Below are 27,975 nucleotides of genomic sequence, written 5' to 3'. Positions count from 1 at the left end.
TACTTCTCTTTTGACGGTGTTATATAAATTAAAAATAATAAATATTTTTTTAATTTAAGGGCAGTTTACAAAAACTGCAATAATAAACATTTTTTCAATTCTTTTAAAATAATGGCTTTTTATATCACATTACAATATGGTTAGTACAGATTTAACTTAGTGGTAATGAGAACTCTCAGGTTCTGGTCAAAAGAAGTACACACGGCAAGTCCCTGTTTATCTGGAGACCAGTCCAAGGAATTAATGGGCTGTGAGGAGATGGACATTTTCTGTAGTTCTTCTACAGTTCCTGCTACTCCGACTGTTCCTCCTCCTCCATCAGCCTTACTTCGCAGATCCGGGTATTTGCTAAATAAATAAAAAATTGAAACGTATTTTAGTTTTTTTTTTCCTTTAAAAGCTTTGCATAATTCTAATGAGTAAAAAGTCACTAAAAGAAAGCAGACTTTAATATGCTGCTCATACAGTACTAATTACAGTAATAATTTTATTTATTGAAAAATTAATTTAATTAATTAAAAAAGTAATGATGGGTAGTAAAAAAATCTGTACAGTGGTTATATTGCAGATACAATAAATTTTGATTAAATTATACAGAGTAATATTTCCTTTTAAAAATACTTAAACTAATCAAAAATATTTTGAGTTTGTTTAAATTTTTGTAGACAAGGACTGGATTTTACCCCCTAGAGAGTTATTAAGATTAACATATTACAATAGATATGGAGAAAATTTTAGATAAGAGAATATGGAAGTCTAGGCATTAAAACAACTGGTACAAGAAGTATAAAAAAATTAAAAAATATTTTCAGGTGTTGCCTAGTAGGTGAAATAATTCAGACAGATGAATCATTATCGATGCAGATGAGAACCTTTATAGGTTTCAGCTCTTTGATTTGAAGGAATATGGGAGAATTGAAGGAATATAGATGTTCAAACATAGGTAGAATGGTGAATGTTACACACTGTGTAGAGTGACCACTTAAAACAGCCAATGACAGATCTTAAGTCCTGTGAATGCCTAAACTTCCATATCTCATCTCTTAAATGTTCTCCATCTCTGTTGTAATTTGTTAAACTTAAATTAAGTGTTAATTTAAAAATAAAATATATACTTTTTAAGCCAGTTATAAGATTTATAAATAAAAATTTGAGAGGCTTATTCAAACCATGTTTTAGAATAGAATTATTAAGGTTATTGTTAATGAACAGTATAAAAACTAGGTAACACTTTTCACAAATTTCTTTCCATTTCATTAGATCCATTTATAAAATTGGCAAGTAGACTATGTACTGCTTCCTCGTTTATTTTCTAATAATCTGTCCAGATTTGAAAAACAATAGTTAATGTTTTGGGCAGCATTATATAATAATATGTAAATAGCTTACTATTGCCATAATATCATATGTCCTGTTCCCGAAGAGGTCATAAAGATATCTCTATTTTGTGGTAAGTGACGACACAGCCAGATTGTTCCATTTTTTTGGTCATTTTGCACCACCTGTATTGACAAAAAACCACTTTGAATAATGAACGGAAATATGTATATGTACAATATGTCTATTAAAAAATAAAATTTTAAAGACCTGAGCAAATCCTTTTTTGGGATGTTGTGTTCTTGTATCGAAAGTATGGAATTTTCCTTCTAAAGTTGTTACTACCAATTTATTCATTGGAATATCTTTCCTATCAAACTCAAGACTACAAACCTAAAAACATATATAACAGGCACATTAATACACTTATGATACATAGCTGTATATAAAACTTGCTAATGTAAATCATATTCGCATTCTTCACTTAAAATTACCACGCAATTTCTAAAATGAATGAAGCTAGAAATAATAAAATGTGCATATGTATATAGGATATGCAATAAAATTACCCCATTTTTCAGATTACATTCCCATCTTAAAGACATAGTTCTCAAATCAAACATCTTAATGTCACCGTTGTCATACCCGGCACATACTATTCTCTCCGCATCGCTAAACGAATTCCCAAAACCAACAGTCCAACAATCTCTCTTGGTCTCCCCTGCGCTGGGCTGCATATTAGCAACGGGTTTGTCCTTTTGCCTAGGGTCCCATACTTTAACAGTGCCTATATAAGGGAAAACAAACATAAAAAAGACTTGTTACTTCGCCAAGTATTCATTTTGTTGCAGAAATAAAAAAATCATTCAAAATATTTGACTAATAAATCATTTTTATAACATAAATAACGAAGTAAATGAGTAAAAAGTTAATGGGATTTTTAATTATTTATTATATATACGGCCTGAGCCAATTACAAGTTACACGAAGAAACATAAAATTATTTAGCAAAGACAATATACATATATCCATCGTCCACTTCATATTTCGATGGACATCTTCAAATTACGAGTTCAGAGATAATGAGATAATGATATATAAACATATCACATAAATGTGCATGATTTTGTTAATGAATTGCCTACATAGACAATATGTCCGCTTTATTAAAAGGACATTAGTAATATTTTTTAAGTGGCCCAAGCAATATCTGTGGCTTGGGTCCAAAAGGGCCAGTGCCGTAAATCACAACATTACAGGAGAGTGATTTTACAGCTATTTTGTGTTGTTATAATAAACTGTTTGAGGTGTTTAAAACTATTATCAATTAAAAAAATCTATCACATATGTGTGTATATAAAATTGTTAAATACATATTTTCAATTGACATCAACCCCAAAAAAGAAATCTGACATTGGCCCTTTTAGACCCAAGACACAGATATTACTATTTAAAACTGTAGAAGTTTTTTGCCATTATATAATTTTTTTGGTGGCATTTTGCATTCATCAGAGAACTGCACCAGATAGAGATTTTTTTTGCACAACTTAAAATAAATTTAGTTTTTCTGGACATGTCTGAGTAATGAATTGGACCATTGATGATGTATGTAATATATGAGGAAAGGACAATACTGTCTGGTCCCAGCTTCAACAACACATTTGGGGAACAAAAAATTGAATAACTGGACAATGAATCGCGACATTGTCCTAAAGATAGTCGGGCAGGCTACCTACGCAATAATTATTAAACCAATACATTACCATCTCGGCTACCGGTGACTATTTCAGGAGCACCACAATTTTTTGCGTTTCCTCCGATACCATCGATACAATTAATCACATCCGTGTGATCTTTTGCAGAATAAAAAGGAGAGTATCGTTCAAGATTCCTTTAAATCAAATTATCCAAAAAATCAGTGATATCCAATATTATGAGATACGTTAGAAAAAATATCAAACTTAATAATGATTGCACACCATATTTCTAAGTTTCCTAGGAAATCTCCAGTTGCGAGATGCCGATCCTTGATATTTGCGGCACCGAATGTTCCACACTTGAAAGCGCTCGAATTATCTATAACTTTTAACTGATTTGCATTTCCAGCAGTAATTTCATATATTTCGATGGTTCCGGTACCTCTTGGTTGCGATCCAAGAACGACAAACTTCGCCGAACAAGGGATCCATTTACAATCGAATAAAGAATAATTTAAATTCTTTTCAATGTGTACTATAATTTGCGGCTTCTCGATAAAATCCATTTCATTGCAGTACTCTTAAACTACAATTCGATTATAAATTGATCAAACAGGAATTCAGTTGCCGAGGCGGGTTTTTGTTTCTGGTCCTGGTTCCTGGTGTTTAGAAAGGAAATAACAAATAAATGACAATCTTGACATTGGTTTGTTTCGTTACTAAGGCAACGTCCAGAGACAATACAACTCAAAGTCAATGGCGAATAGTAAATTTTGACAAAGACAAAACGAATGACCATAGAAAAAATGTTTTCAATATATACAAGTGTGACGTACGTTTTAGTGGGATACAAAACTGTAAAAAAAAACATTCTTATTCTTTATTTTTCCTTTTCCTCATGTCCCGTTTTTATAAGTTAATAAGTATTTTCCTTAATGAATTGCTCTTATAAAATGCAACCGGGTTGTGGTCCCGTGGTAGTATTGTGAATTTAAATGATTTCAGCAGAAGTAATAATGATTTTTAGGAAATTGTCTGAAAATTGAAATGATGGGGTAAACAATTATAACTCGAGTATTTTTTTTTACTAAAAAAATACGAAATATAATGACGAACGTTTATACCGTTTTTTTCTTTTTCATTACTTTCCACATCCTGCTATTTTCATTATCACGAGTCATTTAAATTATTGTAATCTTTCAAAACGTGTTAAATTAATAATAGGTACATCGTTTTTTAAGTATTGTCTTTTTTTTAAATTCCCTTTTAGATATGCACTATTTATATTTTTTGGTTTATTACACTGTGTTTTACACATTACACCATATTTTCACTGTTTTGGTCAATAGGTGAAAATTGCCGATCTGCAATAAACCCATCTTCATAATTCTTATTTTAGTATATTTGTGTAATATGTCAAAAAAAAACAATTAAAACATAATAGAAAAAGTAAATATAATGTTTTGTCATATGTAGGATATAATGCAAAATATTCAATAAATTAATACACAGCTTTTTATTTCTAAAATATGTATTTACAATAAAAATAATAAATACCTACTGACAAGGAATTTATTGGAAGACATTGGATAAATAAAAATCTATTCAACGATGACGATTTGGTGGACAAAGGCCATTTCCTAAAAATATTAATACTCGAGAATGGTTTTGGACAGATTCGTGATTTATTGAAATTTCTATACAAAAAAAATATTTGTTTTACAGACGAAAGTGGACAACATTAAAATTGCAATAAATTAATTACCGATAGAACATAGGTTAGTAAGCCTAGCCCACTAGCACAGTTAAAGCTAAATGAGACTCTCGAAATTTCGAGTCTCCAAAACATTTCGAATATCGACTCTCGAGATGCAAGTATAGAAATTTCGATACCAGCAGTGCGATTCTAAACGCTCTCTGCGGGGGAGAGAATGCGTTGCTAGCACGTGATTTATTTACTACCGTATTTTTCAGACAATAAGACGTACTTTTTTGCTCGGAAAATTCACCAAAAAATTGGGATGCGTTTTATAGTCCGATGCGTCATATCGCACAAAACAGTTTTTTTTCTTCTAAAAATTAATAGATAAATTTTGGCGTGCGTCTTATGGTTCAAAGGGTCTTATCCCAAGTGTCCGAAAAATATGGTAATTAAAAAACAAAATGAAAACAATATCATATTATATAATACAATAATGAAAAATAAGGTAGAATTTTACAATCGTGCTGGCGCAGGCATCACTAAGAATCCAAAGCAAAACACATACGCCTAGTCAAAACTGCCACTTTTTAATTAGACTAAGGCTGAATCAGTGCGGCACTGCTCGAATGTATGCTAAAGCTGCACATATTTTCTCTTAGTTCTGTCTTGAGCATGATGGTTCTTTGGGTGCAATTATGAACCGTCTCTATCCCCTAAAGCAGGGGGGCTTAAACGGTCGATCGCGATCGACAAGTCGATCGCAAATGCTTTTTGAGTCGATCTATAGAAAAATATCCGTGCATATTGTGCAACGATACACCCTACCTAGACGACAATCATGCATCACACATACTTGCAGCCTCTCAGAGTCGATCGATCGTAGTATAACAATATTGAGGTAGATCGCCAGCAGTTCAAGTTTGAGCACCCCTGCCACAGAGAGTGGTTAATTTGAGGATATTTTTTTTCCATGCGGCTAATTTTTGCTTCATATAATGGCCACACTGATGATTAAACGTCAAATGGTGTATAAAACTCAGGGTTGCCAATTTGTGGGGAATTTCCCAAACTGTGGGGAATCTCAACTCGATTGGGGATTTTGGGGGGTTTGGTATTATGCGGCAAAATGCGGGGATTTTAACATTTTAATGTTTGTTTATTTATTTTTAGTTAACACATCGATAGTTTGATGGTAAGTGATTGAAACATTAATATTATTATGAATGAAATCGATATTTTTTAATAGCAACACAATATCAACTTCAAATAGTAATGCGAGGATCCCCTTTTTAACGGAAAATGAAAACAATGACATTCGAATGAGCACATTAGGTACTAGTGCAAACGACTACTTGCGTCTTGTTTTATTATCTTTCAAAATAATAACGGTTTTGTGCAAAAAAATATAAATGGACGTTAAAAGTTCTTGATAAAAAGGCGCAAGATAATCCTAAGGTAGGTTATTAACAAAATTTGTTTAAATTCTTTTTAAATTCTCGAAATATCGAGGATGATTAGACCTTAAGTCTATTTTGTTTGAATTAAAAAATATTGTAATATTATATGTGCATAAATGGCAAAGTTACCGATGGTGGACCCTCGCTACACTCACGATTCTAGCCAGTTTTTATTTCATGTTATTATAGACACATTTTATCAAAACTGTGTTTTCTTTCTTGAGATAATTATGTGAGGAATTTGTGGGGAATCGGGACTTTGTTTCTCCACATTCGGGTAATTTGATCTAGATTTTTGGGGAATTTGTAAAATTAGCATTGGCAACGCTGATAAAACTGCTTTAAAAACAGAAATAAAACTAATACGGTTTGGTCAATTCAACCTAATTATGTGTTTTGGGTAATGCTCAAGGTCGCAATAATATTCTAAATGAATATCATCATAGTATATTTCACGTGTTCATATTTATTGAGGTTTAATCATCAGTATGCCCATATATGAAGCAAAAATAAGCCGCATGGAAAAAATAAATATCCTCAAATTAACCACTCTCTAGGGGATAGAGAAGATTCTTAATTGCACCCCTGTTGCTAGCCGACTTTACCCTTAAGTAGTTGTTTATTTTAGAAATTTTAATGTTTTGTTATTTTAGCTAGGCTATTGTGATCTATGTTTGGTGATATAGGGATAGTTGGTTGGTATGTTTTATATTTATTTGAATAAACGGTTTCATTAAGTATGCTTCGCTGTAATTTATTTGCTACATGCACTATTTTTAATGTCTCAAATCTCGAATAGTCGAAAGTCTCGAGACTTGGTTTCCGCGTCTCTTCTTAGACTCGAGACTCAAATGAACGTAGTTATGCAGAAAGCAGACAGTCCACAGTTTTGAAAAAATCCTATATTAGTGTTATCGGGTGCAGTAAGGTCAATTCTATGTTTAGCTAAAAACAGCCAGACCGCTTTCGTACAAAAAACTGTAATAACCACCTTCTGAAAACAGTCCTCACAACGGCATTTCTCAATTTGCAGAAAATACCCACTGCACTAAAAAAAATTAACAGTACTTTAAAAACCATTTAAACTGGTCAAATATATAATTAGATTCTTGTTTGTAATGTTAAAAATAAAAACGAATGCATTCATTGTTTATCATTTGTCAAAGTCAAAAACATTTTAACTGTTATGTAAATTTGATTATTGACTCTTTTCATAAAAGTGCTATTATCTCAGTTTCACTTTTCTATGGCTGGATGCTTTCTGCATAACTACGTTTAAATTTGTGTCGAGACTGGAAGCTCTAAGCACAGTACAGACACTTTTTTCCCCGATTATTCCAAATTTGATAAGCCTAAACTAAATTTCTGGTTTATGGAAATGGGGTTTACGGCCTGAAAAAAAACTATAAAACGTAGAAACTTGCTTGAAAGCTTATTGTATATGTAGAAATTTTAATAAATAGTCGATAGATTTTCCCTAACAGTAATAAGTTAGGTATATCTACCACTTGAAATATACTTTGATGGATAACATTTTTATTGTCACGGCTCGTCTCAATTAGCTATATTTCCCGAGATTGCTTCATTCATCCTAAATTAGATAAATAGGTATCTCATTACTATTGGAGGTGGGGCAATGCTCCACACATTTCTGCTCATTGTAGTTTGGATATTTAATGATGGGCAGAATGGTGTATATTATGCAATGTCACAGTAAAAAATTATTCTAACGCCCGTATTCAGAGGCAAAACTCAATGTGAGGAAATCACATTCTGCCATCACCTTCAAGTGAGATTAAAATGTACGTTCCTTACCTTAAGTTTTGCCTTAATATGAGCAGAAGATTTTCAGATTCGCTCTTTTTTTCCTCTGCTATTGAATTTGTAATTGGTAAATTAGAGGTAAATTAGAGGTAATAATGTTAAATATGGCAGTTAAGCGCACCACGCCAGCTCGGGCTCCAGGAAGTGCCTGCTGGGGGGTCCCGGGCGGGGAGCCCGTGATGGGGGCGGAGCGCCATGGAGCAGTTCACACATGAAGCCGATGTAGGTGATTGCCAGACGAAGGGTCTCGATTCGAGACAAACGTTTTTCGTACGCGAATGTTGGTACCTAAAAAACATTTTTAATTATAATAAAACCCAAAAATTACGCCTTCATTGTATCAATGATAATAAAAGTTTATTTCTAGGTACTTATTTTTTATGAAATATTTATTTAAAAGAGTGTTTTCACACCAGAATATTTCATAGTCCCTGGCGTAAAACTGATCATCTTATCTTCATGTAACAAAAATGATCAGAAATGCTGCGATTGGTGTACCAATTCAGTGCCCTATGCACCATTTGGTGCGGAAAGGGAATGGTGATGACTTATTTTAAAATTAATGGTTCGATTCCATGAAACATTTATTTAAAATATTTCATATTCATCGGAACCTAAAGCGTAAGACCGATCATCCTATCTTCATGTAACAAAAAATTGATCGAGATGCTCTGCGGTTGGTAAACCAGTGTACCTATACACCATTAAGTGCGGATGGGAACAAATGATTTATTAATAAGTTAATTTTATGAACCAGGTCGTGGTCCCGTGGCTAGTGTCGCGGACTCACAAATCAGAGGTCCAAGGTTCGCACCCCGCTCTACCACAACTTAGTTCTCATTTCCTAGTAATGAGGTATTTACAACTCGTTGAAAATGGCCCCCAAAATTGAAAAAAATTGGGTAAATCATAAGAACGCAAATATTTATAAAAAAAGGTGTACCTACATATAAAAATAAAACTTTTTTTTCAATCAGAAAGATTTTATAAAAGTGTGAATTGTAGATACAGTTCTACGGAGCTGTTAATTATTATTAGACGCATTTAGAAAAACGATCATGAATAAATCCTGAAAAAGGAAATCGAGTGGAGAAAAGTCCACCTCGCAAAGCTGAAAACTTTATCGATGTAGGTGAGATTCATCTGGCCGAGTTATTTCCTGTATACAATTATTTCGACGCACTCAAAACATTGTTGCAATTATATAAGTAGTTTGGGTATTTTATACATAATACGTCACTGTGGCTTACCTTTCTCCTGAGCTTATCGAACGCCTCGTTGAGGTTAAACATTCGCCTTCTCTCCCTGATGTTGGCGGCCCTTCTCTGGGCCACGGAGGCCACCCTGCGGCGGGGCTTCTTGCCTCCGCTGGACGCGCCCCCACCGCTGCCGGCCCTGCCACCGCCCCCGCCCCCGGGCCGCCCCAGCCCACTGCCGCCCCACACTGGATAGTATAAACAAAAACATGAACATACATATTTCTCTAACTCTTTGATGCACAGCTTTTTATAATTTAATTTTTAAATACTATTATTTCTTTGATTATTAATTGTAATATTTTTAATAAAACAATGAAAAACGCTTTTCCAGCTGGTATAAATTTGGCTACCGCCATACCAGTAAGGGAGTAAACAACTCTTTAAATCAGTCGTATTTACAAGTTGATGTGCCATGACTGCAAGTCATTTTATATAGGAAAAACATCACGTACTTTTAAAACTAGAGTTAAAGAACATATGAGATGTCTTAAAAACAATATTTTTTCGGAGTTTGCTGACTATATCCTAACAAATAGTCACTCATTCAACTTTGACGATGGCATCGAAATTCTTCATACAAAAAAAGGATATATGCACTTGATTATTTTGAAATATTGGAGATTAGAAAGGCTGTAAATAAAAATTTAAATATTATTAATAATCAAATAAATATTAGTAATAGTCCCATTTTAAATATGTTCCCTCTCCCCAAATCCACACACAAATCCCCTATCTTCTCTACCCCCGCAGCCACGACGCCCACTCTACCTTCACTGTGAAAAATTTATATATGTTATGTTAGTTTGTAATTAACCCCGAAGAAGGCATAGTATTGCCGAAACTAGTTGGCTGTCAAATTATTAAAAAAATAATTGGTACATAAAAACAAATTGATTTTATTTTATTATAATATATAAAATAATAATTATAATAATAAAAATACTTTATAGTTTTATTCCACTTTTATTTATAATTTTTTAATATTTTTTTTACCAGTGACCGGGTTTCATCGTGACCGACGTCGCACAGTGTTTCGTTTCATACAAGCTAGAAACTAAAAATTCTGAATGTACTTTTAACTCACGTATGCGATTCATTTGATCCTAAAAAGAGGTTTTGTTTATTAAATATGTAATAATAATTCGTTTTATAAAAAATATGTCACATTTTGTTATTTAATAAACGAAATAAATTTTCTGGAAATTGATATCTGCATCCAATAATGTTTTTAAGGATCATAAATAATTGAAATTATTACTTTAATTCTATTGACTGATAAATCGGTCAACCCATAAAATAAATCATTGAAAATTATATTAGATACTTAGGCATAAAATAAAGATTTCACCCGAGAGAACTAATCTGCCTTCACTTGTTTTGTCAGAATAACCATTTTACAGCTGATTTTATTATGTTAAACATGACAACTGAAAGGGTTTAAATAAACTTAAAAGTTTGGCATTGTAAGGAACACAGAAGTGAGGCAACGGACACAGCAACCCTTGGTATCTACTGTCATCCAAGGCGTTTTGGCTGGCAAGGCCATGTACTACGTATGCCTTCCGAGAGCCTTAACCATGCTTGCCTATGTTACAAGGCATCAGGTTCTTGGCGTCCTGGTCGTTCACTGTTGACAATTTGTGGGCAGTTTGCGTCAGAGTTGCGGTGCGTGGACTTAACTTGGGAGGATGTACAGGAGGTCGATCGCTTGGCCGGAGGCAGATTATGGAATCCATATGCTCCACATAGGGAGCGGATATGGTATGATGATGATAAAACTTAAAGGTTTTTAAATAAAACATTTGTTTTAAGTGATTTTCAAATAGATGTATTTTGAGAAATATAAAAAGAGCATGTAATGTAGATAAGCCAAAGGAATAAAATTCTTGTCGAGAAACTCTATTAATACTAATAGAGTTCATTTCACTGGGTTTGGCGCCACAAATATAACAGGACATGGTTGACTTATTTTCAGCCAAAACGTTGCAAATTTTACCATCTACCATTGTTAAAAGCATTTTCAATTTTATGGACAATACTACACCTCCAATATTAACATTAAAATTTTCAAGTTTTTCAATTGCATCTTGAGGTTTTTCGATTTCAGACTTAGTAAGAATATCAGTTTCTTTGGCGAAAATAAATTTAATAGGACGACAATAAGAGGTTGAGGAAGGGCTTAAATTTTGCCAAATTACTATATTAGGGTCATCATTAAGCCTTAGTTGTATTGGAACGAATGACATAATAAATAAAAATTCATCTATTGCATGCTGTGTGTGAAATTTCTGTTTATAATTACCATGTCCCGAGCTTCCATCTCCACCCCACTTGCATATAAGAGTCAGTACAGAACCTGAAGGAACTTTTTCTTTTAAGACTTCTGATTCTACATTTAGAAATCGTTCCACCGTATGATTTAAAATCGCTTGTAGCTGGATTTCTGCACTAGTTTCCGTTATTTTGACAAATTCCTTGCTCAGGCAACATGCCGTTTTTGCTTTTCTTAAACTATAAAATGCCGGATATATGTTGTGGCCGGTTTTTATGGCATTTTTACGCATAACTTTGTAGGAATGCGAAGATAATTTACAGTCAACGTATAAACTTAGCGCTTCCTCAATTGTCAATGCCCGCTGTTTGTTTACTTGTTGACGTTCCCTACGTATTTTTGCTACTTCATTGGGAGTAGCTTTCAAAATTTTCTTTAGGAGATCGGCAACTGTGCGTTTTCCTGATGCTCGAATAGATACCTGCGTGGCAAACGAAAGTTCTTCAGATGTCTTCGTACTCACTAAATCACGCACTTTTGTCCTTTTGCACTGATCACTGCATGCCCCAAAATCCTTTGCGGGCCTTCCAGTAGACGTAGATGGTTCATTCATGTCTACTGAAGGACTTTGTCGAAAGTTTTCACATATCAAAATATTTTCACTACCGTCGAGCCACTCAAATTTTTTTTTAACAAATCTATCTAGTTTACAGCCAGATTCAGTCCATTTTCTGCTAATATTTAAACAAATAAGCTTAATTTGATTTTTTAACAGTTTTTCACCACTTGCACAGAGTTCACCGACTTCAAATTTACTAACAATATTATTTAACACTCCTTGAAGCCTTTCTTTCTTCGTCAAACTCTTCCACATCACGTACAATTCTTGCCTGGAAATCTCGTATCTGGTACCTGTAAAATAACAAAATAAGATAGATGCAACTTCGTGCGGTAAAATATCGAAACTGTAATGAATTAACAATAAATTGGTCTATTGAAAAATAAAAATAATATTTTGCTACTTTGATATACTCTCCGAGATAAATTCTCGAGAAGTTAGAAATTGATATTTTTTTAACTACTGAAAAATACATAAGTTAAATTATTGTTTTTTTAAGTACCTAAATGAAATACATTAAAATATTAGAAAAAAAACCATACAACATACCTTCCAAAATAGCTTCCATTTTTTTTTAAATCGAAATAAAAAACTTTAAACTTGATAAACAACCTTTACACGTCGGACGCCAAAATGCAAATAAATGTAATTAGGCTTTCAAAAACCAATTATCCGACTTTCATATTCTGGTATGAATCACCCTAAGCATTAAACACCCCAATTAGGCTTACAATCGTCACACTAACTATCTGGTAATGCCCCCATGACGTCATCGTTTAAGAATTCAAAAGTGACTTTTTATCTTGTAGCTTGTATGGGTCAAAACACTGTGCGTCGTCAGACTGGTGGGAGACTAAACACATTTCTATGTTATATACAAGTGCAAGCAGGGGTTGTAAATCATGATTTTATATAATTATGTAAATAAAAGAATTTAAATTAAAATCATTTAAGTATAATATATTTACTTAAATTATTTTAATTTAAATTAGTATAATATACATACTTAAATGATTTTAATTTAAATTCTTTTATTTACATAATTATATAAAATCATGATTTACAACCCCTGCTTGCACTTGTATATAACAGAAATTTGTTTAGTCTCCCACCAGTCTGACGATGTCGGTCACGACGAAACCCGGTCACTGGTAAAAAAAATATTAAAAAATTATAAATAAATGTGGAATAAAACTATTAAGTATTTTTATTGTTATAATTAAAATTAAAATGCAGTTCCACCAAGAAATGTCAGTAGAAAAACTCAATCTATCAAATAATAATGTTCCACAAAGTAAGTGCTTCAAACATCAAAAATAGAAAATAGTGACTTATGTTAGCGAAAATGTAATGTTTATATTGTAGTATCAATGTTGTAATGAATTTTTACTACAGTTCTAGTATATAAAAAAACATTGAATATGTGGTACGTTTTTTATACCACTGTTCTTCAAAGAGTTAAAGTTATCATAACAATAAACTAAACATAACATAAAACAATCATCTTGGATTAAATTTGGTGTAACAGAGAGGGAAAATATTTTTAAGTGGGGAATATGGAAGTCTAGGCATTTGCAAGACTTATGGTCTATCATTGCCTGGTTCAAGTGGCCACTTATAAATAATAACATTTCCATGTTTATTTAAATATTTCGATGACATTTTATGTTACACACTATGTTCTCAAAGATTTCAATGTGTGATACTTAATAAGCAATTTGATTATAATTAGTATATAATATTTTTTTTTCGCAAGCTATTCCATATTCAGTACACCCTCTACGAGATGATTTTTTTAAAAATTAGATTTATTTTTAACTGAGTTTACAAAGGTAAGAATACTTTATAATAAAGAGCTTTAGATATTGAATGGCACGTATTCGTTAGGAGGCTGTTGACGTGGAAAAGAGAGAGATGTCTTCAGTTATTTCTTTCATAAACTTTTGACAGCGCCCTCTGTTAGCAGGTTTTGTATTTCAAGTAATATTCAGGCATAATACGACGCCCTTTCCAGCTGATAGGTGATATAGCTAGGCCGCGCATGACTATGGTCAGTAATACTACCTATTATTGATAAAGATAATAAAAAATGTTTTCTAGTTAAATGTACCTACCTACATTTTTTTTTAAATGTACTTCTTCAAAAAATGTTTTCAATAACAGTCGCACGGAAAACGGATTTAAATTGATCGAGACAGTCCATCCACGGTTCTCATCACATAAGTGTAAATAGTTTCTGTGGCGTTTGGGTAAAAAGGTACAAGTCACTATTAGCTTATAATGCAATGTGCAGGGGAGTTATTTTAAGTTTCTTGCCGATTTAATTATTTTACACAGAATAGAGAAATATCCATTTTTTTACATTTTTAAAGTAATAAAGGTCTATAAAATACTGTCTAATTTTTTGCTAATTATTAGTAGCATGAAAAACACTTTTAAATTTGTAATTTTGAATTCCCACAAAAATGATCATTTCATTGGCCACGCCCCTAATACGTCACGATTCATATTTATTTATTCTTTGCTATCGAAATTTGTGTAGAACAATATCGCAAATCTTGACGTCACTACAACCAAGGCCAAACACGTCATGTTTTTCTACGAACGTATTTTTATTGAATTTCTTTTTTGAAATTATGTACGAAAACATTTCTCCACAATATCCATATTGGTTTTGAAAATACAATTGATTATTCGTAATCCATTTCATATGTTTTTATCGGTATTCGTAGTATGTGATATTTCCCTATTTTGGGTGATGTATTACAATAAACTTTAAATGCGTAAACTTAAAAACGAAATAGGTGATGCGATATCTGTTCTTGTAATGTTGTGTTTCTTCCCATATTTTCTTTTTACATGTTGTTAAAAGCAACTTTAATACAAATTACACGCACTTGTTTAGCTAATAGTACTTTCTAATTATACAATGTTAACTAATTTTATTATTGAAATATTTGAATAAATATGTTTTTCCTAACTTGTACGTCTTCACCTAACCTTCCGTAAACCTTATAGATTGGAACTGCATACTTAACTCTTTTTCACGATTTTTGTGACATGGGAACCTTTATCTAAATGCCACAGATTTATAGACATGGCTGGCGATTAATGACAATTATTGCCTACCTACCTATGAGCATTTATTATTAACATACATTTACCTAATATGTAGGTTTGCAATCTAAAATTTATCAGTCAATCATTATCAGAAGTGTTGACATGTTGGTTAAAAACATTTTATAATAATATAATAGGTACCTACATAAATATTAGCAGACTTTTATGGCATAAGAGATTCGAAAGACCCAAAATTGTGAGATCATTTGAATAAAATTTTATTTTATTTAACCAACGGAAACATGGAATTTTTCATTTTATTAACATATAGGGCTAAAATGCCTTTTAAAAAACTTATAATATGAACGTTTAATTATTTTTAAAAAACATAAATATCTTTTTACCCGAGATTTGAAAACAAAAATTAAAGCAAAAAAATATAATTAACATATTACAACAGAGATGAAGAACATTTAAGATACTTCACAAACATCAACAGATAAAAGAATGGAAGGAATATAGATGTTCAAATATGGGCAGAATGGTGAATGTTACACAGTGTGTAAAGTGGCCACTTAACCAGCCATTGACAGGTCATAAGCCCTGTAGATGCCTAGACTTTTATATTACCTTATCTTAAATGTTCTTCATCTCTGTTGTAATATGTTAATATAAACAGCTCCCCAGGGAGTTGAATCCAGTCCTTGTCTACAAAAATTTGGACAAACTCAAAATATTGTTAAAAAATTACAAAACAGTTGAATGAAATGAACCTAGATCAGGGTGCGGAAAGCCAGCTAAGAGGTCAGGATAGGCAGGAGGCTGGTGGTCCACCCACAAGGAGCCATATCCTCCGAGATCACCACTCTGCAACAATAATTACACAGGACATAAATACATAGTACGGAACATACTGCCATTTCTTTCACTCATTTACATTTTTGACATTTAAAATATAGCGAGTTTCGAGTTTATCTGTGTAGGTACATTTCAACTTTTTAGGGACACGTTGCATTCGTGTTAGAAATTAACTTTATTATATTTATTATTCAACGCGTCCGGCTAATCTAATTACCGCATCATTTTAAACTTATTTGTTTTTTTAAAGGAATCATCCTATTTATTTTAGAGGCTTGCCAGCAAGTGGAAAAGAGAGGACGTGGAAGGAAGTTATGAAAAATACATCACAACATAACATCTTTCTTGGAATTCCTTTTTGCGACTAGTTTTACAGTTGGCCGTCTAAACAACTACGCCACGGCCACTAGTACATGCCTACCATTAAAAACAACAAGTAAATACTGCTCGTGGTAGGTAGTTTTACATTTCAATTCTTTGTAAACCAACTTTAAATTGTTCCAATTCTAACACAATATTTACATTTTTGATAACTTCGCTTATTTATAAGACATAGTATTTTTTTATTTTTCAACTTATATTTTCATTATCCTAATAAAAGACGAGTGATACTTTAATTCACAAATTTGAAATGTCCAGTGACTGGTTTCATCGCTTTCGCGACATCTTCGATCTCATTATATCATTACACAAACTCATTAGTTAACCTGGCCCTCGATTCTGATGGGAAGTTAAAATTTATCTTCAATTTTTCTACAAAGTAAAATTAAGTTTTCTGTATGAAAATTAGAATATGTTCATATTTTTTTTCTAAACATGTTCAATTCCCTATTACCGACGAAGAAACTTTGAATTTCTATACAAATATATCTACACACTTTCGTACATAAATATCGATATTAGTTTACACCGTCTCAGTATATACAGATGAAGATAGCCGTTCATAATCGCGGCCCTGAAATACTTCTTTAATGATCCTTAAGACAAAAATAATTTAATTTAATTTTCTCTCATATAATTTTGAATTCTCTATCCTTGTATAAATATACTGAATTTCTTAATAAAGATGACAGTCTCGAAGATGTCGCGAAAGCTATGAAACCGGTCACTGAATATTTCAAATTTGTGGATTAAAGTATCACTCGTCTTTTATTTCTATAATAAATTACAATGAACTCCCACCAAGAATTTTCACTTACAAACTTAAATGTTTTTATATTTTTAGCTCACTTCACTTTCTCCCCTACTGACAAGCCTATATAAAAGAGGCTTATATAAAAGGGCTATCCCTTTAAAGTTTTTTTTTTAATAATTGAAAATAAATCCCTGCAGATACGGCCGTCATTGGCTTTATAAAATGTCTTAAATCACCACAACTGGACAGGATACTCATTGGAAATCGAACCCGGAACTCTCATGTATGAGAATTCGCTGCATTGATCAGATTTCCACACCCAAGAAACCTTCGAATTTTTTTTGGTGGCTAGATTTCCTATGAAAACCTCACTGTATAATTTAGGTAAGTAAATGTACCCAAAGTTGCTTTCCATTATTTGGCTTATTTTAGCCATGATTGTCAGAAATATACGACCATATTTATGAATAATTACTTAGGAAGGTAGGTACATATACAACGACATGCATTCCCTTTGTCAAAAATACTGTAAGTTGTAGGTAAACTTTAACTTTAAATAATTCGTGTGTACCTAATTCGAGACTGAAAAAACAACCCTTCGTTGCATTGTTGACATTTTATTAAAAAATGAATGCCTAAGTGATGAGTTTAAAATAATAGCAAATATACCTAACCTAGGTGCCTACTATTTTGTTCCTATTATTGGCGCGAAATAGGCAAGCAAGATATAGGTATAGTCCTTTAGAGTATATACGTCGGTGTCTACCAGGGAAGAATCGTCCAAATAAGCGATTATGCACAACTTAACATTATATTTGACTTTCGATAATAATGTTTTATAGTAACTATGTTTATGGAAAAATAAATAAAATAATTGTTATTTATTATAAATCACCACCACCATTTATATCTATAAACTAAAGAAGTAAAGTTTACTATAAAAAAACTATTATTTCTAAATGTAATACGTGAGCACAGATAATCATGCCTAATATCATGGTCGAAAACGCTAAAAAATCACTTAGCAGAAGCTTGCAAAATGAAAAACATTATAAAGCCAATAAAATAGAAAGTAAAAATAATATGTTGGTATTTTGGTCTATAATTAAATTACAGATTATTAATTTTAATTGATTTTGCCGTGCGCCATTTCCATATAGATATGAATGGAGCTAATATTTTTTACTGTCGAACGCAAACATAGTCTTTCAATATATTTAGTGTGAGAAAAACATTGCGGTAGGACGGACGTCGCGTTGTTTGAGTTATTGTTGATACATCTGCCTACGAAAAACGTGTTTTTGTGCATCAAATAAAATACTTAACTCACGCATGGCCGCTAGCCTACTGCCCGTCCTTAATAAATAGATAAAATTATGTAGGTATAAAAATTACCATAAATATTAAGTAGGTGCCTACTAAATAAAGATACAATACATTGAGAATATTAGCTATGAAACATGATTAAATAAAAGAGGAAATCCAATTTTGGTATTGCAAATATAATGTAAGATTTTAAATCCCGAAAAATAAAACTGTAAAGTTATTATCCTATCACCGTTGATACTGTTTAGATGCAAAAACGTAGGTACCTAACTAAATGAACTAGTTTATCAAATTTGATACAAAATAAATCTTTAACTTAGAGGGGAAAACATTGGAGTCCACTTTTTGACATTTTCAAGTTAAAAATGCAGAAATTTTTGAATAAAACAACCAAGTCCATTTTCGTTGTAAAAATGCTTTTTTAAGCTGAAATAAAAATCTGAAGTCCACTTTATTTTAATGCAAAAAACATCACTAGTGACATCCTATTTTAATATGTTCTATTATTATCAAAAAAAACATTATATTAAATTAAAGGTTGAAATTATATCATTTGGAAATCGCAAATCACAAAATCTTGTTTCTTAAACATTTCGTTCAATGTGATTCCCATGGTTTATCCTTTGGTACATACATAAATTTTGTGATAATGGATTTAAAATTAAGTAACATTTATTTTGGTAATACGATAAATGAATACTCACTGGTCCATTATTCCACACGTGTACATTATCATTCGGCAAAGACATGTCGAATTTCTTCGATCCTTTTAAAAAATATTTTTTATTGCTCTTTTATAATCACACACTGTCACTATCTTGTCTGCACATTTTGACGTTTGACTCGATACTACTTTAGTGAAGATAACTTTTCACCCTTAATTCTGGACCAACAATTCATGCATTTTCCAAGCGTTATTTCTATTGAAATGAATCTCAAACCATGTGCACTCGACTCTAACGGTATAATTTCCATGTAGTATTGAATGTACTTACAATTTTTTACTCCTAGGTATCAATCCGTGAAGGGGTAGCAGGTTTCTTCCGTTCCATTGGCGGAATCCCAGGGGGCGTGATTATGGGCTATTCTCATTGGTTCACACGGTGTGAGGCGGAGTCATTCTAAAAAGCTCGTAAAGAAAGAACTTTTCGCGGGTTTTCCTGAAAATGTTCACTGGATTTTAATCATTTCAGTGGTGTGAAAACGGCCTATGAGCGACCCGCAAAAGCATGGCGGACTTCAGATAAGAAGACCGAGATTCGTTTTTATAACTAGTAGGTACTAGGGAGAATTAAATGTTGGGGTGTAAAACCACATTTTAAACCATTAATCCATGTCGACCTTGCCAGGAATCTAACCCGAAACGCGAACCCGGGTAAGAGCGCTCCAACCACTACACTACAAGGCGGACTTTTCTCTACTCGATTTTATTTTTCAGGGTTTTTATCTCAGAGTAGACGTCGAGTCGAAAACGATCGTCTAGGATTCTATTTATATTGCATATACAGAACTGTATTCTTCATCCACCTGGACACAGACAAGATACAATACAATCGTTTTAAATTGTTTACGTTTTTATATAAATTGAGATCTCATGTCACTTGCTTGTTATTTTTAGTAGGTAGGTATCTATAGACTATAGCCACCATCAAACCCTTATCCGCATCCAATGGTGCATATAGCACAGCATTATTAAATCAAGAACAGCGTATCTCGATCATCTGTCACGGAAGTTAAGGTGATCAGTCTTAGGCTTTAGGTGCCAGTCCAGGGACAATGAAATACCTACTTCAGTGTAAAACCACTTTAGAAAAAAATTCATGTCATCCCTCTCACGAATCGAACCCGGGATTTCAATCATGATAGGCAAACGTGTCAACTACTATTCTAAGAGGCGGACGTTTCCCCACTCGATTTTATTTTTCAGAATTTTTATCTGAGAAAAGCCATCGAGTCAAAAACACTCGTCTAGGATTCTGGTTCCATTTCACACACATCAATGTATTCTTTATCCGCCTGGACACAGACAAGATACAATGCATTCGTTTAAAATTATTTCGGTTTTATGTTTTTTTTTTGTTCAATTTCTTGTACGTTTATTCTTGATGCAAGTATTGTTATTGGCTTAGGCAGTATATTTGATAAATATATTTGTTACTTGCTTGTTGTCTTTAGTAGGTGCATACCTAGTACCCACATACAAAAATGTAGGTACTTTTATTGTATTTTATGATGACCCTCTATCCTCAGTATAAAGCTCCCCCCTCACAAAAGCAGTGTTTACAAATTACACGGCTCACGCGCTAACTGTATCAATACGAAACGGATTAGTGTCGCATTTACCATTGTGTTTTACGGAAATTATCTGATTCAGCAATATGGCAACACGTCGTGCTACGAATTGAGTGATTATTCAATTTTCCCTCCAATTTTTGACAGATCCACCTGATTATGAAATCAATTATCGACGGAAGGCGGATTTTACCATTTTACCCAAAAACCATAATTATTTGCAGCTGTTCATTTCGTCAAAGGCATTTGAGAAGTTACACAAATAATAATAATAATAATAATATCATAAAAAATAAAAAATGTTTTTTATAGAACTTGAGATTTGTAATACTGTATCTTGTGAAACTAATGACGACCATTGATATAATATACATATATATACACTAGATGCTGCACTAAGCACCCGTCTTGTGTTCCGTTCAACTTTTCGGAAAATAATTTCAAACAGTTCTATGAAGCAACATAGAACTGTTTTTTTACTGCTTTTGTATAAATGTGTTCATTCTATAATAAATATACCAGTCACGAAAGCGATGAAACCGGTAACAGGTTATTACAAATGAGTGGATTTAAATATCACTCGTCTTTTGTCTCTATAAATTACACTAAATTACCAACAAGAATTTTCACTAACAAACTTTTAAATAAGAACATATTTGAAATATGTTTATCATCATTTTATTTTGTAGTTTTCCGGCATTATTTTTTTGGCAGTATCTTGCAACTATCAGAGTAGGTTAGCCTAATAAACCAGTGCCTCGATTATGAACGTTATCTTCATATGTATATATCGAGACGGTATATTTAACTTCTGTACTATTTGTATCTTTCTCGGTATGTTCTACCTACATGCCATAATATGATCGAAACGAACCAATAAATCACCTTGAAAATTAACCCGCGTTCCTTACTTCATTAACATTAAAAATAGTATTCATTTATATTTTAAATAGGCTTCTGTGATAGAAAGTGCCCACTTCAAAGCGATTATAAACTGATTAAAGCAAAAAATGCTCACTTGAACATGATTTTTAAAAGACTTTTGACACTTGCCAAGATGATATGCTTAACGATCGTCTGTATTTAACTACCGAGCGAATACAAAGCCGGCTCCTTTAACCTCTCGATACCAGTGGCGAGCGGTGAGTTTTTAAATTGGTAAGCTATGAAAATTCTGATAAAATGTCCATAGCGGTAGTATGGCATATAAAAAACAAGTCTATTGTATATTTAATAAATAAATCCTAACAAATGGCTCCAGCGGCTAATAGTTTCAGTAAAAATATTTTCTAATGTAGCACAAACATTTGATTTAAAAAATACAATTTAAAAAAACATAATTGCAAAAAAAAAATTGGAACCCCTACGGATTCGAACCTCCGCCTGAGTCATTAGAAATTTTTCGAGTTTCGATTAAAATATCAAAATATTTATTCATTTTAAAGCAAATTTACTTTCAAAACACCGAAACATAAGTATGATAAATCACTTACGACATACAAACTATATTCGTTATCTCTTTCTTACACATAACGAGTGCGTATATTGTCACCTCCCTTAGACTGTCGTAAGTCAAATTGATGTATTTTAAAGAATACTAGCCCTTATGAAAAAGTATTGAAAGACTAAATTACATTAATGAAAGCTGCAAGATTTTACTGTAATCGCAAGTGTAATTTTTCGAACGAGATTCTAAAGTTTTAGGTTAAAGACGTATTTGAATTAGTGATTTTAAAGTGAGCAGAGTAATCTCGTGTAATTCAGTAGTTATAATTTTGGCCAATAGATGTGCAACTGGTCGCTAAAGGAATATATAAATTTACTTACCCAAGAAAAGTAATATATTTTTTTTGTGATGTGTTTTTTCCTAATAATACTACAGTATTATAAAACATTACTTACGATGTCAAAAAAATATGGTAAGCTGCATGTAATCGATTATAAGGAGCATTCGCCACTGCTCGATACGTACATTCCCAGAAGATAGTAAAACAGACCGAAAAAATATAAAAACTCAATTTATTTTTTACATTGGTAACATTTTACGGCTAGATGCTCTTGTATGTTAATAGGGCAGCATCTAGCTAGTCTGCATCTAGCCACTCGTTTCCGAAACTGACCGTTATGTCAAAATTTAATTCGAATTCAAAATTTACTTATTTTTCTCTCATATTTTTAATAGGCTTTTAAGAAAAATAGTACAAACCTCAAAACGATTAAATTTTTTAATAAATCATAATTAAAGGAAAAAAATGCTCGGTGGAACAAAATTTTTGACACTTTTAATGCGTAGATAAACGTGTCGAGGGGTTCTAGACCCGCCGGCGTCGGTATAAACTATAAACCGATGTACTTACACCAAAACTTGATGGTGGGGGGATCGGTAGTTCTTTGTAGTCGGTCGGGAGACTTTTCTCTTCAACTATGACGTCATACAGAAGCTATGCCATTTTAGAGCGTAGATGTGTGTACCGTGACGTACGCTTCCCCTTGTTTCATATCGATGTACCTACCTAAAACTTGAAGTTGGGGGGTCGGTAGTATATCTTTGTAATCGCTAGAAAGAATTTATCTCAGCCCAGCTGATAGATAATAAAATTATGTTTCAAATTGCATAGATACTCCATTTAAATATCGTTTTCTTGGACTTATCTATTAAATTATGTACAGGAGGATCGATGCAGGTACGTCTAGTTAGGAATCTATGAAAAAATATTTTGATATATTCTTCCGGTCTTCGGTCATGCGCACTAAACCTTGCAGATGTTACCACCCACCCACGAGGCGGAGTAAAGAAAATCAATATAGGAATTTCAAATATAATCGTATTAAGCGTAGATATCAGAGGCAGCTACGCTGTGTAAAAATTAACGACAGTACACATTTTAAGAATGTCCGAATTCCTAGGTAGACAAACACTGGATTGGAGAGAAACAGATATCCATTTGAGATGGATTGACTTCACAAAAAATCGAACACAGGCAGAACCATGAATTGATCAGAACGGATTGTGGCCAGCCAATGACAGGTCATAAGTCCAGCCTAGACCTTTGTATTCCCTCCTCTCGCTCAATGTCAATATGTATAATGAAGTCACTTAAAGCAGCACATATAAGTCGCTATATTGGTAAATGCAAAGATTTCCATTTTTTAAATGTAAATTTGACGAACATCTAATATCGGTTATTAGTTATTTAATCATTATTATATTTTTGGGTGACAAAATATCTAGAACACCTACTAGATTATTTAAACCTCTTAATTTTTTTCCTAATGACCTTATAATATCTGTTCCCTTAGCTGGGTGAAGCATATGGGCCCCGATTACAATGGGAAGTTAAGAGGATATGAGTATGAGGTATCAGAGAAAATTGATGAATTGGTATGTAAACTTAGTTAAAACGGAACCGTTTTTTTTTAGATATACAGAAAAATTTATTTTGATCGTGGTCTATAACTTCGCTCTTCGCTCGAAAGAACACTTTCCATTCCTTGACATACCACATCATTCTTCAGCAATCCCTTTTCTGTTCCAGGTGCCAGACTTTGGAATGAGTAACCACTTTATATAAAAAATATAAACGCCGAAAACTTTATTATATTATATCCCTAGAACCCTAACATTCCATCATTTTTTTATATAGTTACCTATTCTTTTTCTTTCCTAAACTCTCCTCCTGCCTCCTTCTAAACTCATTACCTAATCCCAAATTCCTCGTCATATAAATATTAAATATAACATGAGCATTCTTATTAATAATTTTAAATGTGCAAGTTCTTATCTACCCACTAAAACACAGCTGTTGGTAATTTGAAAATAAATATGTGTATTTTTAATATCAAAAACATTTTTCACTTTGTGGTGTTACATTTTTGAATTTTGAACACGAAAAGCTTTCTTATAATATATATAATATAAATAGCAAGGCGAATAATTCTAAGTTAGTTCAAGTGCTGATAGTGAGGAAGTAACCTCGAAACCGGTCGACGTATAATCCAAAAGTGGTTTGTACAAATTTATAAATATGTGTGTTTATTGTTAATATACTTTTTTGAATACCTAAATACAAATTATGAACTACTTTTTTCTTTTGACCAGTCTGTTTTTAAGTTGGGACTGGAAGATATTGCCTTTAGCTATAATCCTATAATAAAATAGGTAGGTAGGTACTTGAAGTCTTAAATAAATCAGTAATTCAACCAATTATTGAAACGGGTTGTAATTGCTAAACTAATATAATATGTCCTATCTCTTATGCACCATGGCGTGTGTTTAAGAGAATTATGATAACTGAGCTATATTTTCTATGTTTCTTAATCAATTTTAATGTTGTGATTTGAAAGCTTTCTTATTTTTATTTCTCAACCCCTAGATAAACTTGACTATAATATCGGGCGGAACTATAGAGGTTGTATGACCTACTCGTGTCAGTTAATTCGCCAGCCGCCAGCGCAATTTCCACCCCAAAGCAATAAGCATTGCCCAATGCTACGCGATTTCTTACGGTAAAAGATTTAATTAAATACAAATTACTAAAATATTGTTTATAAGTGCGAAAATTCACCCTTTCTTCGGAGGGGGAGGATAAGTACGCAACGACTCTCAACATTTTTTAAACAAATGTTTATTAAATTTAATAATATATTATAATTATTAACATTTAAAGCATTAAGTTTGTGGTCAAACATTTTACTAAATATTTGTATATAATCACTTACCGACTTTTCTATGTCTACCGATTTCGAGACGTACCCGTCTTTTTTTTATAACCTAATCAGTTCATGAACCTGATGGTTGCCAATAAAAAGCATGGCATGTTGGTTGTACATTTTTGTGCAACAACTATGTTGAAGGTGTTTAGTGGGTTTTGCATGCCGGTTTAATTGGTGTCCTGACGAAGAGACTGGTACGTCTCGAAACCGGTAGACATAGAAAAGTCGGCAAGTGATTATATGCAAATATTTAATAACATTTAAATATTTTTTTATTTCGCCAAGCCACAAATCAAAAGTTCGTTTTAAGTTTATCAATGTAAATATTGCAGTGGAAAATAAAGGTACTGTATTGTATTAATTTATTGAACCGGATTTTACGTTATGACACTTCATTGGAGGCCTCCGTGGTGTAGTGGTTAAGAAGCTTGGTTCACGCCCGGAGGGTTTTGGGATTGGTTCCCGGTGAGAACACAAAAATTAAATGTGATTTTTCTAAATCCTGGGTGTTCTGCTTTATGATTCACCACTGTAATGAGGAAGTTTTATGGCTTTTTATTTATTTGTATTTGTTAATAGGCTATCGAACTAATCCAAAATTCAAAAATATATTTTTTGTATCGTATTATAATCGCTATAATTTTGATAGTAAATCCTAATTTTATAGTTTGATAACGTGATTAGCACATTAGTTAATTTTTTGTATTTAAAATCGGGTTTTTTTTATTACTGAAAAAAATCTTGACAAAATAAATATGAAATTACAAAATGGTTGGTACATAATTAATTAACGTTTCTACCTCTCTAATAGAGTAGACACTCGTGTTTAAAAAGGGAGTTCATTTTACATTTATTTTTATACATATTTATATATTTAGTATCTATACACATATATTTTATTCAGATTATGTTTACCGTCTAAAACAGATTCCTTAAAATTAGATATTAAATTCTAAAATATACCTACACAATTTTCCACTGTATTGAGTTCAGGCTAGGGTGGGTCTCATGTGATTTTTTTATTTAGATTTAAATATTTTTATATTTGGTATTGATTTTAAGATTTCTGGAAGATTATTATATTTTTCCAACATATGAATAATGATTGAAAGAAATCTCGAGTTTCGAGAACATTGTAAATTAGTGGTTTTTTTCTTAGAAAGTTTGCATTATAGATTCTTTTTTAAAGATGTCATCAATTGACGATATATTAAGATCTGTAATAATTAAATTTTAAGGGGAAGTTCTAGGTTTTTTAAAATATAATTTTAGCGATGGTTTTTTGGCGATTAAAAGTGGCCGTAAATTTGTCTTGTAAGCCTTTCCCCAGCCTTTAAAAAAAAAAAGTTTGAATTGATGAACACTTTAAAAATGGCATTAAAATTTCGAGTTTTCTTGCTCCACAGTTGGACGACAATATGTAGGGGACTGACTTTGTATTGTCCGACCACGTGCAACAATAACTTGAAGGGGAGTGATGCGCCATGAAATTTTCTCCAGTCCAATTGTGCCTAATATGACATACGCATATTTTATATTGCATTCGAATGACGCAAGTTATTAAAGTGCTGTCACAATCCCTTGTTACATTACTTCTCGCTTCAAAGTTGCTTTATAAGCAAAAAGGTGCTTACCTATGAAACTGGCGTTATGTATTGAAAAAATATTTTTTTTTGTATGAAACTTTTACTATCCATATTATTCATTCAGTTTTGCCATTTCAATGCTAGTTTATTGATGCCTTTGCTGTTAAAGTCATTATTATTATTATGGATAACTTATATAGCGCCATTTTCGTAACAAAATACCGCATGTGTAACGTGTGGGCGGCTGGCCCCGTTGACAAATGATAAGCATAAAAGCATTTTTCACTGACTCTCTTGAAATGATTGAATTGATGAAAAATTTTGGATCCGGTTGTGGTCCCGTGGCTAGTATTGCGGACTTGCGCATCAGAGATCCGAGGTTCGAACCCCAAACCTGATTTCCATTTTCTAATAGTGAGTTATTTACAACTCGTTGAAAATGGTCACCAAAATTCAAATATTTAAGTAAATATAAGGACGATATTTCTTTTAATAATTTAAATAAAAAGTTAGAAAAATTTCGAAAAAAATTATAATCAGTTGGAGCAAGGTGAGAGTCCCCAACTTTATCTCTTACAGCTTTATAGAGACCGTCTGACGTTAAGTGCGCGGTCGGGGTTGTCGTGAAGCAGCAACTTTGGTTGTTTTACTGCTAGCTTCTCCATCATTGTCTGCAATTCTTGACAGTAAAATATATGTATGTAAGTCAGCAGTTACAGTTGAGACAGATCTTATGAAGCTGTGGTGGATACAGGCGATAAGTCGAAATTTCCCGAATGGAAGCGATCAAATCAAAAACGTGCAGTGCGTTTGTTTGCGGCGTTTGGCCCGTAAATATCATTGATGTTGCCTTAGCAT

General features: G+C 32.5%; 2 protein-coding genes across 2 annotated transcripts; both read right to left on the bottom strand.

The window, feature by feature from the left end:
- Positions 1-73: 73 nt before the first annotated feature.
- Wdr92 (dynein axonemal assembly factor 10) lies at positions 74-3,772 on the bottom strand. Its single transcript, XM_088233383.1, has 6 exons — positions 3,297-3,772; positions 3,081-3,208; positions 1,887-2,104; positions 1,588-1,710; positions 1,390-1,502; positions 74-348 (listed from the first exon to the last, which is right to left on the bottom strand). The coding sequence occupies exons 1-6, from the start codon at positions 3,578-3,580 to the stop codon at positions 141-143; spliced, it is 1,074 nt and encodes a 357-aa protein (XP_088089509.1). The 5' UTR covers positions 3,581-3,772; the 3' UTR covers positions 74-140.
- A 755-nt stretch (positions 3,773-4,527) lies between these two features.
- LOC148277059 (protein Fer3-like) lies at positions 4,528-27,785 on the bottom strand. Its single transcript, XM_088233397.1, has 4 exons — positions 27,717-27,785; positions 15,981-16,074; positions 9,248-9,441; positions 4,528-8,285 (listed from the first exon to the last, which is right to left on the bottom strand). Exons 1-4 carry the CDS (start codon positions 27,783-27,785, stop codon positions 8,109-8,111), a joined length of 534 nt encoding a protein of 177 aa, XP_088089523.1. The 3' UTR covers positions 4,528-8,108.
- Positions 27,786-27,975: the final 190 nt, after the last annotated feature.

Source organism: Micrasema longulum, unplaced genomic scaffold (assembly GCF_059751315.1).
Source record: "Micrasema longulum isolate JH-2025_06_02 unplaced genomic scaffold, ASM5975131v1 h1tg001091l, whole genome shotgun sequence".
NCBI lineage: Eukaryota > Metazoa > Arthropoda > Insecta > Trichoptera > Brachycentridae > Micrasema > Micrasema longulum.
Note: the sequence above shows the minus strand (reverse complement) of the source record. Positions and strands in the feature narration are given on the sequence as shown.

What these genes read in the sequence shown, in the direction of transcription:
- Wdr92 (XM_088233383.1), bottom strand. Translation starts at nt 3,580, where the DNA reads ATGGATTTTATCGAGAAGCCGCAAATTATAGTACACATTGAAAAGAAT. An exon ending in CCAAAAAAGGATTTGCTCAG is followed by an intron (nt 1,503 to 1,587) that starts GTCTTTAAAATT and finishes TTGTCAATACAG; the next exon opens with GTGGTGCAAAATGACCAAAA. An exon ending in CATATGATATTATGGCAATA is followed by an intron (nt 349 to 1,389) that starts GTAAGCTATTTA and finishes TTATTTATTTAG; the next exon opens with CAAATACCCGGATCTGCGAA.
- LOC148277059 (XM_088233397.1), bottom strand. Translation starts at nt 27,785, where the DNA reads ATGATGGAGAAGCTAGCAGTAAAACAACCAAAGTTGCTGCTTCACGAC. An exon ending in CTTTCCGCACCCTGATCTAG is followed by an intron (nt 9,442 to 15,980) that starts GTTCATTTCATT and finishes TATACTATCCAG; the next exon opens with TGTGGGGCGGCAGTGGGCTG. An exon ending in TCGATAAGCTCAGGAGAAAG is followed by an intron (nt 8,286 to 9,247) that starts GTAAGCCACAGT and finishes AATGTTTTTTAG; the next exon opens with GTACCAACATTCGCGTACGA.